The sequence below is a fragment of the Lissotriton helveticus genome, chromosome 4_1 (assembly GCF_964261635.1).
Source record: "Lissotriton helveticus chromosome 4_1, aLisHel1.1, whole genome shotgun sequence".
NCBI classification, from domain to species: domain Eukaryota; kingdom Metazoa; phylum Chordata; class Amphibia; order Caudata; family Salamandridae; genus Lissotriton; species Lissotriton helveticus.
This window is the reverse complement of record NC_136063.1, coordinates 1890352048-1890371800: the sequence shown is the minus strand read 5'-3', so window position 1 is coordinate 1890371800 and position 19753 is coordinate 1890352048. Positions and strand designations below refer to the sequence as shown.

Sequence of the window (19753 nt, the reverse complement as noted above, 5' to 3'; positions counted from 1 at the left end):
ATGGGCTGAGTAACACGCTTGTAGTCTCTTGCGCTTCTTCGCCTACCCCCACACACTACTAGGCCCTTTATTCTTCAGACTGTCTAGTAATTGAGGAAAGGATTGTGACCATGCTGTTCCTTACCAGGAAAGCATCTTTCCGGGTCTCAGCTAACGTGACAACCTGACGCTTTTCGGGGTTTGTGGTGTCGGTTATGCTTATATTAACCCCTTGCCTGCGGTCGGAATTCCGCTCCTGTGCTGGACATTCTGATCGCGGGCGTGGTTGTGACGGCTACCGGCCGTCATCAGCACACGAGCACTGTGTGCCATGACGGACGGGAGCCGTCACCAGCATGCAAGGGGTTAAACCAATTGTTTTATAGAACCCGATAGAGTGCTGCAACACGCGCGCCCAGAACTGAAAGTAGGGCATCCTCGTGTAATGGAGCGACGTGGCAACCCCTGCTCAAGAATTTTGCTGGGCTAAGGAAAGCTGGGAGTGTGGAGACTTCTATCTACCTTTTCTAGTGACACTAGAGTCGTTTGAATGGAGTAAGGGTGGAAGGCGCAGGAAAATGAAGTGGGAAGCTTACTTTCTACTCCAACAACCCAGTGCCCTAACCAGAGCTTTAAGTGGGCGAGCTCCTGCCAGGTGCTCAGGTGCTCAGCACTGGCAGTTTTTCAAAGCATGACCCATAACGGGTCCCTACCTACCGAGCTCTCCATTTTAACCCTCAGGGTGAAAAAAGAACTTAACTCTGCAACAGTACAATGAGCGGAAGTTACGTTATGCAAGGACACATTCAAGTTTTGAATCACAGGATGTTGAGCCGACGTTCTCAGCTCGAAAGTCGGCAGCTCTAGCCTTAGCCACAACCGTGCCTACAAGAAAGGGAGTATTTTCAATATTATATACAAGAAAAGCATAGTTGTTGCTTATTTTCTAATGTAACGTACAACCATTGGCAAAGCCAATAGTCCTGGCTTGTTGTAGGTGTAATGTCACTTGTTGTGTTATATATCTGGATGAATGGACAGAAGCAGCAAAATACCAGTAGGGCAGCAGCACACTATGCCAAGCACAGATGTTTAGCGTAAATGTTTTAAGCCACGCCCCAAATGCGTTAGTGTCCTGTTTAGTAGTTCAGTAGGCCAACGCTACGCACGTCTTATGTGATGAGAGTTACTTTCACGCATTCACTAATCTTCATCCATCAGTATATGTAGTTGTAAAAGTACAGCTACCTCCTTAAAACTACAAGTTCCAGCATGCTTGGTGCTGGCTGAAAAGCTAATACCCAGGGCCAGGACACGGCGACAGGTTTCTGATGCTTTAATTAGGACCGAGAAATTATCATTCATCCAAAATGCCTGGAAACGAAACATCCCTCTTGAAGTGAAACCCAACTACAGAACAAGCTGCATTTTATAAATTAGAAATGGAGAGAATAACGCCTCCCATCAATCTATTTACAATTATATTTTCAAGCACCTTGTACATTATCATCCCCTAAGTCTGTCAGTCAACAAACAGCAAACGAGCACTTAGATGTGTACTGACGAAGAGCCACTCCCCTGTGCTCCGGGTGTATATAATTACAGTCAATTATGAAAGGCGGTTTGATGCACACCTTAATTATACGTATTTTGTAAACACAAGGTAATATTTGCTACTATTGGTATGACCAAAACAATGTATATGTAGAGGACTGTGGCAGAGACTGATAAAGGTTGGAAAAAGGGACACTTTGCTTTACCTCTGAGAAGTTAACCTAACAATGGATCTAGCTAAGATTGTGCCTTCCCGCTTTCTGAAGTGTTGTAAGAAGCCTGCAAGCACGGACCAGGTTAGTAAAAGTTTCCTCTACCTTTCTCTTCCTTTCCACTTTAGTAGTTGGCAATATACTTTAGGTATAGTTGTACAACTGGTTAGGCTTCCATATCATTTATGTATGAATTTGTTTTCTAAAATATATATCTTGTCGTTAGTCTGTGCATGTCATGAAGTTCAGGGTGAAATGCACCTTGTACATCCCCAACATCAAATTAATGAATGTCTTGTAGCAAATGGCAAACTGAAGCCGGACTATGGCAAAAAACCACTTGCTCCATGTCGGGTGGAAAGTTGTTTGAAGTTTTTATTGAGTAAAAATGCTCTTGATATTGCATATGTATGTACGCAGCATTTTTCTAATAAGAATCTAGATGAAAAGGCAATGTATAGAGTCAAAGACAAGCATACAATCAATGAGTCATGGGAGACGGGTCAACCAGATTGTCACTGAAATGTGATATTGTGTTCTTCAAAAAGGTGCGTTTTCAACTCTTTCTTGCATTGGAGCAGCAATAAGGTGGTCCTGGTGGATACAGGGATTTTCCAGATCCTGTGCGCCTAGATGAATAAAAGCCTGCTGCCGTGTTTTTTCCCTGTTCACACTTTTTAGCATCCAGTCTGATGGTGGTCTGGCTGTGGGTGTGCTGAGAGCCACCAGAGATGGAGAACCTGTCTGCAAGATAAGAATGTGTGGCTGGTCATAATTGCTTTGTAAATAACACACATGGTTTTGAAGGTGTTGTGTGTTGTCAAGGAGAGCCAATGGAGCTCCATCAGGCTGGGGATGATCTGAAGTTATTTCTTTCGGTCCTGGATGAGAAATTCAGTGATGCCATTGTGGAGCCTGGGGATCCATGGAGCAGGGCATTACCACCATACAGATGAAAAAGTAAATGAGCTTGAACAGCAGTTCTGACATCACATTCTGGAAGAAACAGTTTATTGCCATTGTGAGCATTGAGAGTGTCCAAGGTAAATCCAAGTGATGTAGCACTCAATGAACTCAGACACAATTATCAAGGTTTATGCCATTGGGGCTCAATGTCATGTAGAGGTTGAAGATGACCAGAGACACAATGAAACTCAGACAGACTTCGCAGTTGATAGGGCTTTTTGGGGATCCGCGGATACCTATGTGAACAAACTGGTGATGATTGAAAAAGCGAGGAGGAGAATTAGTGAATGACATTTGCATTGAATCCCATATTCCCATTCAAGACTCCAGTGTGTTGATGAGTTTTGGATGATTGACTGTGTTAAATTGATATTGATATTGATATTGATATTGAGATGTATTTATAAAGCGCTCGTTCGCCCGGGGGCTTCATGGCGCTATAGACAGGGACACAACGCATCAGTCACAGGAAGCAAAAAGGTACTCATCAAAACGCTTGAGAAAAGAGCCATGTTTTGAGGGAGTGTCTGAAACTAAGGATGTTTCCGCACATTTTAAGGTGAAGAGGAAGGGAATTCCAGAAGGCAGCTGCAAGGTGGTCAAAGCAGCTGCCTCCAAGACGCTTCCTTTTATAAGTGGGGACAGTCAGAAGATATTTGTGCATGGAGCGAAGATTCCTAGGGGGGTCATATTTTTTAAACAGATCTCTGATGAATAGAGGGCCTGTTTGTTGTAAGGACTTAAATAAAATACAACCAGTCTTAAAAGCCACCCGTTGCTCAACAGGCAGCCAATGTAGTTGTTTTAGGCCCAGTCTGACAGACTGCCTCTTAGGTAGATTCAGAATGAGTCTGGCTGCCTGATTCTGAATCAACTGGAGGCGCTTTAACTCGCCGATCGGGAGCCCAAGATAGAGACTGTTGGAAAAATCCAATCTGGACAGAACCAGGGAGATAACAATCTGTGTGAGCGCCTCCAAAGAGAAGAAACGCGCAATTTTCTTAATTTTCTTCAGCTGAAATAGACTGGAGGACACCACTGCGCTGACCTGCCTTTTCAGAGACAGATCTTCGCTAAGGAAGATTCCAAGGCTCTTAACTGAAGACGATTTAGATGGGGGGGCTCCCATGCTGGACGGCCAAAAGCCAGGGTTCCAGCTGAGTACACTCTGCCCAGGCAAGACCAACTCAGTCTTGCCTGGGTTGAGCTTCAGGTGATTGCAGCTCATCCAACTCAGGATGTGAGACATGGTGTTTTGAAACACTACCACTGAGTCCTCGGTGTTTAAAGGAAAGATGAGCTGCAAATCATCTGCGTAATTGAAGATGGTAACTCTGGTATCCCTGAGGGAGTACAGCAGGGGGCGTAGGTAAAGATTAAAAAGCAAAGGTGACAGGGAGGAGCCCTGAGGGACTCCACAGGTGGTAGGGATAGTGGGGGCCGTAAAGGGGCCCAGTCTCACGGATTGGGTGCGGCCAGTAATAAATGAGCGAATCCAGCTCAGCGCAGGACCCCTAAGGCCGGCCTGTTCGACACGGTTGACCAAGATGGTATAGTCAACCGTGTCGAATGCCGCTGATAGATCTAATAATACCAGCGCCTGATGGATCCCCTTGTCTGCATTCCGCCTCAAAGTATTCTGAACTGAGACGATGACTGCTTCAGTGGAATGAAGAGGACGGAAGCCAGCCTGGTTAGGCGCAAGGAACTGTGATTCTTCCAAGAATTGGGACATGCTATCACAAACATGAGCCTCCAATATCTTGGCACAGTACGGCAGCAGGGAAATGGGCCTATAATTGAGAGGATCCGAGCTAAATACAGCTAAGAGGTCCAGTCAATTATGAGACAGGGGTCATCTTCATCTGTGGTCAGGTGGGCATCATCTATGATTTGTAAAGTAGCATTCTCTGTGTTGCATTGTAATATGTAGCCAGCTTGGTAGACATTTAGTAGATGATTAGCCCTGGAATGATCTTGGAGATGGCGGTCAACTGCTTTTTCAATCATTTTGCTGATCAACACTAAGTGATGGGCTATTAGTTAGGAAGGTCATCGGGTCTAATGTAGGTTTTTTAAGAGTGGTAGAAACCAGGCCTTGCTTGAGAGCTTTGGTAAAGTTGCCTTGAGTGGGGGAAGTGATGATGGTGAGTACAGGTGAGAGAGCTTCACCACAGAGAACTTTGATGAAGTATCAAAGTAAAACAGCATCTTAATAGGAAGTTGTTTTGAGGGAGTTGAGTAAGTCACAGAGATATGGAAAGGACACAGCTTGGAAGGATGACTATTGTGGGATTGCGTACAAGAACGGGTGGGTGAGAGGGAAAAGAAGCAATTATGGTATTGGAGATGTGCTAGTCGACCTTCTATATATTCCACTGAAGAAGAGACTGACGGCATAGCACTTGTTTGTGGAGTGCAAACTATATGAGCCGGGCACAGGCTTTATGCAATTGCTTGTGTTTCTTGAAAAGTGTTCTGTTTTTGTTGGTATTTTCATTGATGGTTATGATTAGCACATGCAAAATGAAAGACATAAACTATTTTTTATTTGATAATCCTCTGTTCTTTTGAAGATATCCTAGTTCTAATGTGCAGGGTGTTTGACATAAAGATGGCACACATCAGCAGTTCCAAAACTGTGGTCAGTTGTCCCCCAGGGGTCAGTGACACATTCCCAGGTTGTATGCAGGCAGCAGTTGTAAATGCACTGCAAAGTTTCTTGTATAACCAGCAGTTTTTGGGTGACAATAAAGTGTCTAGATAAAATTCAGTGATTGATGTACCAGCTGGAAAGAGATGGGAGTTTTGTCTAGTGGCAACTTTGACTCATCTATGCTAGTGCAGATGGTTAATATGCCTGCTACAAAGATTGTATACCATGCATTTTAAAGAACAGTATTTTATGTGCATAGCTCAGTGGGTTACTGCTTTTGAGACAGGGATTCTTTTGTTACTGTGCACTTCATAAATTATATTCGTAATCTAGCACAGTGAGCTATGAACTGCCATCAAAAAGCTGCATGCAAACTGCTTGGTACAAGTAAGTAAGGGACAGATGTATCAAGATACCCTTTTGCGATTCTCAAATAGCGATTTTTAAGGAATCGCTATTTGAGAATTGCAAAATGGTATGTATGTAAAAATTCGCTATTTTTTAGCGATTTCTTAAAATTCCTTAATTGCGATTAGCAAATTGCTAATCGCAATTAAGGAATAATTTCCCATTCATTTCTATGGGCCAGGAGGCCCATAGGAATGAATGTGAAATTATTCTCAATTTGCGATTCGCAATTTGCTAATCGCAAATTGAGAATAATTTCAAGGGTGCAAGGGTGTCTTAAGGACACCCTACTGCACCCCTGAAATTGACATGTGTGCGCATATGGCGTACATACATGACCTAAGGGCATGTATGAGCATCACATGCCACCTTTAAAAATTGCAAAAAGGGCATTTGTAAAAGAATTCACAAATTACCACCAACTACAAGTTGCTGGTAATTTGCAATTTCTTAGAGTGAAATCGCAAAATTTTCTTCTTTCTTACATACCAAATGGTAGCGCAAAATTAAGGAATCGCACATTTTGCGATTCCTTAATTTTGCGATGCGTTTTTTTTAATACATCGCATTTCCCGTTTTTTTGTCGCAAACGCTGCTATTTTGCGATTCACACTGTTTGCGACAAAAAAAACGCTTGATACATCTGCCCCCAAGTTATGTATTTTTCCCAGTCTTTGAATAATCTGATGCTGCTAAAAAAGGTTTGTTTGGGTAGTAATAAAAAAAAGTCACCACTAGCCACTGTGTTTTCTGAATCCTGATTTGGTGTGCTTAAAAATGTATACCAGTATGGATGACATGTGAATCCTACACCTTGTAGCCCCTTTTGCCTCATGTAACACTTTTTGTATAATAATTTAGACACATAAGATTCATTGTCTCTGTATGTGTGTGATGTAGAGTGCTCCAAACCCCACACTGGTTTAAGATATGTTATAAAACAAATACATTACATGTGACAGAGGGATTATGGAGAGATGAGAGGCACTGTTGGAGGGTGATTGTGAGGGAATCATTGAAGAGTTCCAACAATGATTGTCATATCCTAATGCATAGTAAGGTAATCATTTACTATGCTGCAAAAGTGAATACAATTACACTTATAATGACAAATTTGTTGTGGAATGCACCATTTTTTTCCACATTTTCTCGGGGAAGGAAGCCCCAAAGCACCTTTAGCATATGTTTTCAATATAAAATGATAACAGCTTCAGAAATTCGAGAATTTGTTTCGTGTGTACTTGTTTGTGTATTTTTCCGAATTACTGTTTTAATGTTTGAAATTTAAATTATATGATTTGCTTGGGGGTCCCTGGCATCAAGTAGTGATTCAGTGGGGGTTTCAGGAGTCAAAGGTTTGGGTTCTGATGCAGCGGGTCTAACATAAAACCTTTTCTTTCTGGGTCACTAATCCAGGAAAAAACTCTTACCATTCATTCTTCGATGGGGCCCATAACACCGCAAACACACATTCACACAATTCCTGTATCAGTGATAAGCAGACGAGCTGCAAGACATGCGGGGTACCTAATTATTCTATACATTAATCATATATATTATATACATTTTATTTAATAGTTATCAGTTCCAAAATCATCAAGATACTCCGCTATTTGGTTGATGGACCAACTAGCAGGAATCAGTTGATGGCGATTAAGTAAAGCTCAATCGCAACTTAAAACCTTTAACATTTATTTATCATGATTTTACTTTAATAATCACAAACTCGTGCCTATATTTCCAAAAGAATTTATCTTAATGTAATTTTTAAAGAAAAAAATTAAATTGCAAAATTTGTATTAATCCAATACAGTAAAGCATTATTTAAATATTTTTTTATAGAGAAAGTAAGGAAAATATAAAGTACTCATTACCGCTGGCCATAGGGCGATGATGGAAATGGTTCACCAGAACATGAACCGCAGATCACAGGATAGGTTCCCAAGCTGTCTGTCTGTCCCTCTAACCTCCTCAGACATATCCCTCCCGTGATAGAGTTCCTGTGACGTTCCCGTTCCTTATCCCCATCAGAATTTAAAGTTCAAAATTTTCAAAGTCTCTGGCAACATAGTAAAATCGTCTCAACAGACAGCATTTCGTGCTGAGCAAAGGTGTGGAAAAAGCGGCTTCTCAAATCATAAACACGGGCTCTCTTATACCCTATCACTAACTTTCTACACCCGTATTGGAAACATTTAGGGGCTACATTAATTTCTGATCGGTCCATTGGAGGGGTGGTGATGATCCCCTTAATGTCCCTCTAGTTCAAACCAGTTCGTTAAGTCCTTACTCATCCCAGGGGTTCTCATGACTTCATAAAATGTTCACATTTGTACTTGCTTAATATTTGCAACAATTCTCTGCATCTGTGTTTCATTGCATATCAGTACCCATGCTTTTTAAAATAGTCTCTTTGGCACAATTCCTGTAACAGGCCAGGCTGGCCTTGACATCTTTCACTTCGGACATAGGTCACACACTCGTGACTAATCATCCACTTTGGACATGCGTGGGGGCCATCTTTAATTTTCTGTGTGCCGTTGCACTCATTGTCAGCCATTTTCAGACAAAGCCGTTCAAGCCTCCATGGGAACTAGCATGAAAGTAAGCATAACAAAATTAGATATAGAATTCAAGCCGTTCTGTTCACCACCCACCATTCTAATAACCTGTGTTAGATGTTACCTTGCAACATTTTAAAGCGATTTTACTTACCATCGGCATTCTATGCCACAATAAAACCTACTACAAACACAGAAATACATGCAATTTACTCTTTTATTTATACTCAACCACAATCTATGTTACTTCACATCACATTTTATATATGATGTGAAGATTTTTGCAAAATAGCAGTTAGTTCCCCATGTATAGTCTCTAAGTATCAGGTGCATTTTGTTGATTAGTTTGCAATCAATCAATCAATCAATCAATCAATCAATCAATCAAGGCATTTATATAGCGCACTACTCACCCGGAGGGTCTCAAGGCGCTGGGGGGAGGGGGTCCGCTACTGCTCGAACAGCCAGGTCTTGAGCTGCTTCCTGAAGGCGAGGTGGTCTTGGGTCAGGCGGAGGTGGGTTGGAAGGGAGTTCCAAGTCTTGGCGGCCAGGTAGGAGAAGGACCTTCCTCCTGTGGTGGCTCTTCGGATGCGGGGGACGGCGGCGAGGGCGTGGCTGGTCGATCGAAGCTGGCGTTTGGGAGCGTAGAAGTTGAGGCGGCTGTTGAGGTATCCTGGGCCTTGGTTGTGAAGGGCTTTGTGTGCGTGGGTGAGGAGCCGGAAGGTGATTCTCTTGTTGACAGGTGTCCGGAGATGTGGCTGCGGCGGGGGATGTCCAGGATGAGTCGTGCTGAGGTGTTCTGGATCCGCTGGAGTCTCTTCTGGAGTTTGGCGGTGGTTCCGGCGTAGAGGGAGTTGCCGTAGTCCAGACGGCTGGTGACGAGGGCCTGGGGGACCGTCTTCCTGGTCTCGGTGGGGATCCATCGGAAGATCTTACGTAGCATGCGCAGGATGTTGAAGCACGACGAGGAGACGGCGTTGACTTGTCTGGTCATGGAGAGGGAGGAGTCCAGGATGAAGCCCAGGTTGCGTGCGTGGTCCGTTGGTTTGGGTGCGGTGCCCAGGGCGGGGGGCCACCAGGAGTCGTCCCAGGCGGAGGGCGAGGAGCCCAGGATGAGGACCTCCGTCTTGTCCGAATTCAGTTTCAGGCGGCTGGTCGTCATCCATTCGGCTACATCTCTCATCCCTTCGTGCAGGTTGGCTCTGGCGGTGGCGGGGTCGTTGGTCAGGGAGAGGATCAGCTGGGTGTCGTCGGCGTAGGAGATTATGTTGAGGTTGTGTTGGCGTACGATGGCCGCGAGGGGGCTCATGTAGACGTTGAAGAGGGTGGGGCTCAGTGAGGATCCTTGAGGGACGCCGCAGATGACTTTGGTGGCCTCTGACTTGTACGGTGGTAGTCGAGGAAGGAGGTGATCCATTCCAGTGCCTTGTCCTGGATTCCAATGTTGCCGAGGCGCTGTACTAGGGTGCGGTGGCAGACAGTGTCGAAAGCCGCGGAGAGGTCCAGGAGGATGGGGGCCGCTGTTTCTCCATTGTCCATCAGAGTTCGAAGGTCATCGGTGGCAGCGATGAGGGCGGTCTCGGTGCTGTGGTTCGCTCGGAAGCCCGACTGTGAGGGGTCGAGGGATCCATTCGTCTCGAGGAAGGCGGCCAGCTGTTTGTTGACGGTCTTCTCGATGACTTTGGCCGGGAACGGGAGGAGCGAGATGGGACGGTAGTTCTTGAGGTCGGTGGGGTCTGCTGTGGGTTTCTTGAGCAGAGCGCTGAGTTCGGCGTGCTTCCAGCTCTCAGGGAAGGTGGCGGTGTCGAAGGAGGTGTTGATGATGTCCCGCAAGTGGGGTGCGATGACAGCGTCGGCCTTGTTGAAGACGTGGTGAGGGCAGGGGTCAGTCGGAGATCCGAAATGGATGGAGTTCATTGTGCGGATGATGTCTTCGGTGCTGATCGGAGTCCAGGTGCGGAGGGTGGTGGTGGGTGGCGTTGTTGCAGTTGTGGCTTGCGTTGGTTGGTTGCTGAAGCTGTTGTGTATGTCCGTGATCTTGTTGTGGAAGTAGGACGCGAGGGAGTTGCAGAGGTCTTGCGACGGGGTAATGTCATTGTTTCCGGCGTTGGGGTTGGAGAGCTCTTTCACGATGTTGAAGAGTTCCTTGCAGTTGTGTGCGTTGTTGTCTAGTCGGTCCTTGTATGTATTTTTCTTGGTGGCGCGGATCAGTTGGTGGTGTTTCCGGGTGGCGAGCTTGAGGGTGGTCATGTTGTCCGTAGTTGGTTCCCTTCTCCAGACTTTCTCGAGGGCTCGACAGTTCTTCTTGGAGCTCTTGAGTTCGTCGGTGAACCATGGTGTTTTTCTGCTGCAGGGTCTGCTGGGTGGGGTTCTCAGAGGGGCGAGTTCGTCCGCGAAGTTGTTGATCCACTTCGTGAGGTTGTCGGCGGCCTGGCTGGGGTTCGCTGAGCTGGCGGGAGGGTGCTGGCTCAGGGAAGCGGTGAGCTGGTCGGCTGTGATCTTGTTCCAGCTTCTTCGGGCAACCTGTTGCTGGTGGTGGTGGGTCGTCGTTCTTCTGAAGGTGAAGTGGACGCAGCTGTGGTCCGTCCAGTGGAGTCCTGTTGCGTGGCTGAAGGTGACGTCTTTGCTGGATGAGAAGACGGCGTCGAGTGTGTGTCCGGCGAGGTGGGTGGGGGTGGACACCAGCTGCTTGAGTCCGAGGTTGGCGAGGTTGTCAAGCAGGGCGGTGGTGATGCGGTCGCTGTTGTTCTCCAGGTGGAAGTTGAGGTCCCCCAGGAGGATGTAGTCGGCGGAGGGAAGGGCATGCGGGCTGACGAAGTCGGCGATGTCCTCGCTGAATCGTGTGCGTGGCCCCGGGGGTCGGTAGATCAGGGTGCCTCTGAGGGTGGTCTTCGGGTTGGTGTGGATCTGGAAGTGCAGGTGTTCAGCGGTGGTTAGGGTGTCGTCGGTGTTGGTCGTGATGCGGATGGTGTCTCTGTGGATGATGGCGATGCCTCCTCCCGTCTGGTTGGCGGTGCGGTCCCTCCGGATGATCTTGTAGCCCTCTGGGATGGCGATGGCGATGTCGGGGGCTGAGGAGGCGTTCATCCAGGTCTCGGTGAGGAAGGCAACGTCAGGGGTGGTGGTGTCAATCAATCAATCAATCAGGTCATTTATAGAGCGCACTACTCACCCGTAGGGTCTCAAGGCGCTGGGTTGGGGGGGGGGTGCCGTTTACTGCTCGAACAGCCAGGTCTTGAGCTTCTTCCTGAAGGAGAGGTGGTCTTGGGTCAGGCGTAGGTCGGTTGGGAGTGAGTTCCAGGTCTTGGCGGCCAGGTAGGAGAAGGACCTTCCTCCTGTTGTCGCTCTTCGGATGCGGGGGACGGCGGTGAGGGCGTGGCTGGTTGATCTGAGGAGGCGCTTGGGAGTGTAGAAGTTGATCCGGTTGTTGAGGTAGCTCGGGCCTTGGTCGTGTAGGGCTTTGTGCGCGTGGGTGAGGAGACGGAAGGTGATTCTCTTGTTGACCGGGAGCCAATGCAGATCTCTCAGGTGTCCGGAGATGTGGCTGCGTCGGGGGATGTCGAGGATGAGTCTGGCCGAGGCGTTCTGGATCCGCTGGAGTCTTTTCTGGAGCTTGGCGGTGGTTCCGGCGTAGAGGGCGTTGCCGTAGTCCAGTCGGCTGGTGACGAGGGCCTGGGTGACCGTCTTCCTCGTCTCGGTGGGGATCCACCGGAAGATCTTACGTAGCATGCGCAGGATGTTGAAGCAGGACGAGGAGACGGCGTTTACTTGTCTGGTCATGGAGAGGGAGGAGTCCAGGATGAAGCCCAGGTTGCGTGCGTGGTCCGTCGGTTTGGGTGCGGTGCCCAGGGTGGGGGGCCACCAGGAGTCATCCCAGGCGGAGGGCGAGGAGCCCAGGATGAGGACCTCCGTCTTGTCCGAGTTCAGTTTCAGGCGGCTGGTCGTCATCCATTCGGCTACCTCTCTCATCCCTTCGTGCAGGTTGGATCTGGCGGTGGCGGGGTCGTTGGTCAGGGAGAGGATCAGCTGGGTGTCGTCGGCGTAGGAGATTATGCTGAGGTTGTGTTGGCGTGCGATGGCCGCGAGGGGGCTCATGTATACGTTGAAGAGGGTGGGGCTCAGTGAGGATCCTTGAGGGACGCCGCAGATGACTTTGGTGGCCTCTGACTTGTACGGTGGTAGGCGGACTCTCTGTGTTCTTCCGTCGAGGAAGGAGGTGATCCATTCCAGTGCCTTGTCCTGGATTCCGATGTTGCCGAGGCGCTGTACTAGGGTGCGGTGGCAGACAGTGTCGAAGGCCGCGGAGAGGTCCAGGAGGATGAGGGCCGCTGTTTCTCCGTTGTCCATCAGAGTTCGTATGTCATCGGTGGCAGCGATGATGGCGGTCTCGGTGCTGTGGTTCGCTCGGAAGCCAGACTGTGAGGGGTCGAGGGATCCATTCATCTCGAGGAAGGCGGCCAGCTGTTTGTTGACGGTCTTCTCGATGACTTTGGCCGGGAACGGGAGGAGCGAGATGGGACGGTAGTTCTTGAGGTCGGTGGGGTCTGCTGTGGGTTTCTTGAGAAGAGCGCTGAGTTCGGCGTGCTTCCAGCTCTCAGGGAAGGTGGCGGTGTCGAAGGAGGTGTTGATGATGTCCCGCAAGTGGGGTGCGATGACAGCGTCGGCCTTGTTGAAGACGTGGTGAGGGCAGGGGTCAGTCGGAGATCCGGAATGGATGGAGTTCATTGTGCGGATGGTGTCTTCGGTGCTGATCGGAGTCCAGGTGCGGAGGGTGGTGGTGGGTGGCGTTGTTGCGGTTGTGGCTGCGTTGGTTGGTTGCTGAAGCTGTTGTGTATGTCCGCGATCTTGTTGTGGAAGTAGGACGCGAGGGAGTTGCAGAGGTCTTGCGACGGGGTGATGTCATTGTTTCCGGCGTTGGGGTTGGAGAGCTCTTTCACGATGTTGAAGAGTTCCTTGCAGTTGTGTGCGTTGTTGTCCAGCCGGTCCTTGTATGTATTTTTCTTGGTGGCGCGGATCAGTTGGTGGTGTTTCCGGGTGGCGAGCTTGAGGGTGGTCATGTTGTCCGTAGTTGGTTCCCTTCTCCAGACTTTCTCGAGGGCTCGACAGTTCTTCTTGGAGCTCTTGAGTTCGTCGGTGAACCATGGTGTTTTTCTGCTGCAGGGTCTGCTGGGCGGGGTTCTCAGAGGGGCGAGTTCGTCCACGCCGTTGTTGATCCACTTCGTGAGGTTGTCGGCGGCCTGGCTGGGGTTCGCTGAGCTGGCGGGGGGGTACTGGCTCAGGGAGGCGGAGAGCTGGTCGGCTGTGATCTTGTTCCAGCTTCTTCGGGCAACCTGTTGCTGGTGGTGGTGGATCGTCGTTCTTTTGAAGCTGAAGTGGCCGCAGCTGTGGTCCGTCCAGTGGAGTCCTGTTGCGTGGCTGAAGGTGACGTCTTTGCTGGATGAGAAGACGGCGTCGAGTGTGTGTCCGGCGAGGTGGGTGGGGGTGGTCACCAGTTGCTTGAGTCCGAGGTTGGCGAGGTTGTCGAGCAGGCTGATGGTGTTGCGGTCGCTGTTGTTCTCCAGGTGGAAGTTGAGGTCCCCCAGGAGGATGTAGTCAGCGGAGGGGAGGGCATGCGGGCTGACGAAGTCGGCGATGTCCTCGCTGAATCATGTGCGTGGACCCGGGGGTCGGTAGATCAGGGTGCCTCTGAGGGTGGTCTTCGGGTTGGTGTGGATCTGGAAGTGCAGGTGTTCAGCGGTGGTTAGGGTGTCGTCGGTGTTGGTCGTGATGCGGATGGTGTCTCTGTGGATGATGGCAATGCCTCCTCCCGTCAGGTTGGCGGTGCGGTCCCTCCGGATGATCTTGTAGCCCTCCGGGATGGCGATGGCGATGTCTGGGGCTGAGGAGGCGTTCATCCAGGTCTCGGTGAGGAAGGCAACGTCAGGGGCGGTGGTGTCGAGGAGGTTCCAGAGTTCTACGGCGTGTCTGTGGACGGAGCGGGTGTTGAGCAGGATGCACTTGAGGTGGTTGCTGCTGATGTTCGGCTTGGCGAGTGCTGGTGCAGGGTGAGTCCGGATGCAGGTGAACTTGCAGGCGTGGCAGCTGAAGAGTCCGTGGGTGTGCTTCGGGGCGGCTCGATGACATCCTGGGATGCGGCCGGTGTTGGTGTTGAGTGCGATGAGATCGGCGGCATTGTAGGTTTGTCTGTCGGCTTCCGTCGAGGAGGTTCCAGAGTTCGATGGCGTGTCTGTGGACGGAGCGGGTGTTGAGCAGGATGCACTTGAGGTGGTTGCTGCTGGTGTTCGGCTTGGCGGGTGCAGGGAAGGTCCGGATGCAGGTGAACTTACAGGCGTGGCAGCTGAAGGGTCCGTGGGTGTGCTTCGGGGCGGCTCGGTGACATCCTGGGATGCGGCCGGTGTTGAGTGCGATGAGATCGGCGGCGGTGTAGGTTCGTCGGGTCGGCTTCCGTCGGTGGGGGCCAGGGGTCATGGCCCTGGGCGCGGTCCAGGCGCGGACGGGCGCAGACGGGCTTACCTTTGGCGCGCCTTTGGCGCGCAATCGGCGCGCCCGCTGCACGTCAACGCTGCGCGTTCGCACGGTCGTCATTTAAGGCGAAGTGCGCGGGTGGGCGGAGCAGCTGGGAGGCGGGAGCGGGGAGGGAACAGAAGGAAAAAAGGGGCGTGGTCGGCGGTGGTGGCGGGAAGCGGGGGGCGGCGAGGGAGGCGGGAAACAGGACGGAGGACGGCCAGAAACTAAGAAAAACAAGCACAATTACAGTCAAACGCTTAACACGGGCAAAAACTAAGAGAGATAAAAACAAGCACAATTACAGTCAAAAACGCTTAACACGGGCAAAAACTAAGAGAGATAAAAACAAGCACAATTACAGTCAAAAACGCTTAACACGGGCAAAAACTAAGAAAAATAAAAACAAGCACAAATGGATGACAAGACAGAAGAGAGCGAGCGACAGCAGGGTCAGCCGGCAGCGAGGCAGGCAGCGAGGCAGAGGGCACAGCAAAGGGGCACACGCAGCAGCTGGTGGCCGTGCGGCGCGGGGGTGTCCCACAAGTGGGTCACACTCACCTGTGTCGCACGGTCGCCTTTTAAGGCCAAGTGCGCGGGTGGGCGGAGCAGCTGGGAGGCGGGAGCGGGGAGGGAACAGAAGGAAAAAAGGGACGTGGTCGGCGGTGGTGGCGGGAAGCGGGGGGCGGCGAGGGAGGCGGGAAACAGGACGGAGGACGGCCAGAAACTAAGAAAAACAAGCACAATTACAGTCAAACGCTTAACACGGGCAAAAACTAAGAGAGATAAAAACAAGCACAATTACAGTCAAAAACGCTTAACACGGGCAAAAACTAAGAGAGATAAAAACAAGCACAATTACAGTCAAAAACGCTTAACACGGGCAAAAACTAAGAAAAATAAAAACAAGCACAAATGGATGACAAAACAGAAGAGAGCGAGCGACAGCAGGGTCAGCCGGCAGCGAGGCAGGCAGCGAGGCAGTGGGCACAGCAAAGGGGCACACGCAGCAGCTGGTGGCCGTGCGGCGCGGGGGTGTCCCACAGTTGGAGCCTTTCTGGGCAGCATCTGAGTTTACTTTCGGATAACTGCATTACAATGCTGGTGGTCAGTCAGTCAGTCAATTGGTTTTTATTTCGATTATCACATCATTAAAGACATCGTACATCAAGAAAAAAAATCTAAGAATTCATAATCTGAACCATTTGATACAATCATACAGTAAAACTTGTAGCATACTAAATCGCAAGAATAAAACACAAAAAAAAAGATAAAACAGGATAATATTGGTTTAAATAAATCCACTAATATACCACATGGGAGAGCTTCAACAATTTGACACACGGCAACACTGGCTCTGTAGTGGGAAGTGAAATTCGTGTGCATAGACAAAAAAGATAAAACAGCTATAAGCTTCATAAGTACTAAGGGGCAGATTTATGAAGGCCTTGCGCCTCCTTGCGCCGCAATTGCGTCACTAAATGTGACGCAACGGCGGCGCAAACAATGCGCCCTATTTACAACGTGACGCATCTAAGAGATGCGTCACGTTGGAAAGCCCTGCGCCATGAGGAGGCGTTCCTGCGCAGGGGGGGCGTTCCTGCGCAGGAACGCCTCCTAAAAGTGGCTGAGTGAAATCTATGAGATTTCACTCAGTCACTTTCTACGTCAATTCCTTACGCCTGCTTGAAGCAGGCGTAAGGGTGACGCAACATACATTGAATGGGAGGCTCCTGTGCATTGCAGGAGTCATGTCGCACTTGCGACATGACTCCTGCAATGCGCCGCCCGTGCGCCGAGATATGCGTCACGCATCCTCACTGTCTTGCACCATGGTGCGCCGCATCATAAATGCGGCGCACCATGGGTGGCGGAGCAGTGGCGCACTGTGGCGCATGTTAACTGGCGCATCCCTGGGGATGCGCCAGTTAACATAAATCTGCCCCTAAGGGCCTTATTTATGAAGGCCTTGCGCCGCAGGTGCGTCACTTTTAACATGGGAAAAAGTGACGCATCGGTGGCGCAAGGCTTTCATAAATAAGGCCCTAAGATTGTTAATAAAAATTGTCACAGCTATAGTGTCCTTGTCGTTTTTGCTCGAATGGCCCACATCCATCCCTGAAATTTAGCAACAGCAATCGCTATGGGCTCACATGAATCTGACTTTAAGATCCTTAGTGCCTCTGCGCCCGACCTTGTACCAAGATTTAAACAGACTGATTTAAGCCATCTGTTTCTGGGGGGCTTATAAGCGGGGCAAACAAACAGAACATGTGCTATTGTTTCCTTCTGAGATGGGCGTACAGTACATTTGTCTTCATTCAGAGGGTGCCATTTGCAAGCGAAGGATTTGATTGGGAGGGAACCCACTCTGAACTAATGGTACAGTTTCCTATAGTTAGGTACAGTGATAACATCCCAGTAACATTCATACATGTACTCATGTTTATTCTGAAAAAAATCCCTCTTCAGGGGAGGCCTCGTTAAAGATGAGAATCGCTTCATCATAGTCATGTTCCAGTTAGCTACCATGAACTCTTTTTTTAAGGGAAAAAGGTTACCCGCTGGATTCTCCCATAAGCTGCACATACCCACATCACTCAGTGTTTCTTTTATCCTTCTTAACCAGGAGATCTTACATGAGCTGTCAGCCCTCCTGGTTTCAAGAAGTGCTTGGGTGTACAGGGACAGTTCAGGGGTAACCCAAAGCCTTCTCCAGTATGCCATGGGTCTGAATTGGGCTACATCATAGATTTTGTTACATCCCAAATCGATATATAGAGGCAACAGTGGAGTTGGTTGTGAGAGACATAATAGGGCTCTCACAAATTTGTTTTGGGCTGCAATCAGGGGTGCTAGATCTTCAAAGCCCCAAAGCTCCGCCCCGTATAATACTGAGGCATTCTTTTTAGTTTTATATATCTTTATAACAGGAGCCACTGGCTTTGTATGAGAAAGCCTCTGTTCCTTCATAAGGACTACTGTCAGTTGGGCATGTTTGAGAGTCAGCATATCCGTCTGGGGTATCAATTTAGTTTCCTTCCCAAGGTGATTCCCAGATATGTAAAAACGTCGGTCTGCTCAAGTTGGGCTTTATTCATAAAAACAATCCCTTTGATGACCTTACGATTGTGGAGAACCATAAACTTGATCTTCTCCACATTTACCATAAGGTCATGACCGCGGCAGAAATCCTCAAACTTAGTGAGGCCTGTCTGCTGCCCTTTCTGGGTTTTGGATATTATCAGAGTATTGTCCGTGAACATTAGCAGGGGTATCTTTATGCCTGCTAGGGTGGGGGCATCTGTGGGGTAATTAGAGAAGTGCCATACAACCCTGTTAATAAATAGGGAAAAACAAGGTTGGTGCGAGGACACACCCCTGGCGAACCCCCTTGGAGATGGGGAACTTGTTCGTAACGTCCCCATTCATACCCCAGCAGACCTGGGCAAAATTGGAATTATGTAAAGAAATTAAATTAGCCAATATTTCAATTGGCATTCTCATATCCATGAAAGCTCTCCACATTTTAATGTGGGGCACCAGATCAAAAGCCGATTAACAATCGATAAAGGCTGCAAATAATGTACCCCCTCCCAAAATACCCACCCTCCAGTCTATAATTACAAACCTAAAAACCTGGTCCATGGTACGAGTGTGTGGCCAGAACCCTGCCTGCAATGGTGACAAAATATCTGTTTCATCCATCCATGTCTGGATTCTACATAATACCAGCCTGGCGATAATTTTTGGAATACAGTCAATAGGACTTATTGACCTGTAATTGCCAGGTTTAGATCAATCCCCCTATTTAAAGATTGGGATGATCTCTGCTACAGTCCACGTTTCCGGGATGGAAGCGCCACTGGCTATAGCGTTAGCAAGTAGCTGGATGGAAGTCACCCAATTATTCCCATCATGTATAAACAGGTCCGCTGGTATACAATATAGGCTGGGAGCCCTACCTTTCGGAATTAGTTTAAGGGCATTTTGAACCTCTTGCCTAGAAAAGTGCAGGGTGGTGGTAGGATTGGGCACATTGAATTGATCTGTGCTGTTATTACTGGCTGCAAACTGGGCATCGAAATGAGAGGTCCACATCTCGGGTGCAACATGGTTGACAGGGGCTGGGTATGAAGCGCCACTACCCCATTTGACGAGATGCCAAAAGTTGGCCATATTTTTTTCCTTCCTAGTTCTATGCAAATCTTGCCAATAGTTTTCATCCCAATCCCTTTTGGCTCGCGATAGGGCTTGCTTGTGCCCAGCCCTTGCCTTTTTAATGTTGTCCATGTTCTTTAATCTAATGGCTCTTGATAGAGTCCTATAGGCCTCTCTACATGATTTATTATATCACAAAGCAGCCTTTGGACAAAATGATTTCCTTGATTTTTTTTTAGATTTGAGAACAGCTCATTATGGACCTGCAGAATAATTAACTGTATGTCCTCCTGAATGTCACAGTTTAAAAGGGTAGATATCGAATGCTCAACCAGCACCTCCATCTGTTCTAAGTACCCTTCGTTGACAATAACCTTAGCCCATTTGACACTCCTATAGTCCTTGGTAAGCTCAACTTCTACGGTAGCCTCGCTGTGTCCTGGCAATCATAAATGCGAAGACCAGGAACCTGCAACGAGAGTACTAAGGGGTTGTGGTTACTTTCGGGCCGATCCTGTACTACCATATCCTGTAGGGAGGACCCGAATTACATATATAGAAAAATGCAATCAATACGGCGCTTCTCATCCCATTATTAAAGGTGTGAAAGCCCCACCTATCTGACTTGGACCTTCCATTCACTGCCTTTAATCCCCGTTCCAGAAATAACCCTTTCAGCTGTAATGCAGCCTCAGTCCATCTTTTAATAGGTTTGAGGTTAATGGACGGAATGTCCTATTGAGCTTCCTCCT

General features: G+C 48.8%; 1 protein-coding gene across 3 annotated transcripts in view; it reads left to right on the top strand.

Annotated features, from left to right (window-relative positions):
* Positions 1–1682: 1682 nt before the first annotated feature.
* The window catches only part of LOC144827735 (sodium- and chloride-dependent neutral and basic amino acid transporter B(0+)-like), a 1401915-nt gene continuing 1383844 nt past the window's right edge, over positions 1683–19753 (top strand). For all 3 annotated transcript variants that reach the window (XM_078685942.1, XM_078685941.1, XM_078685943.1), the window contains exon 1: positions 1683–1829. In XM_078685942.1, the coding sequence (XP_078542068.1) occupies positions 1761–1829 (69 nt within the window). In that variant the 5' untranslated portion in view covers positions 1683–1760. The remainder of the gene's footprint in view (positions 1830–19753) is intronic.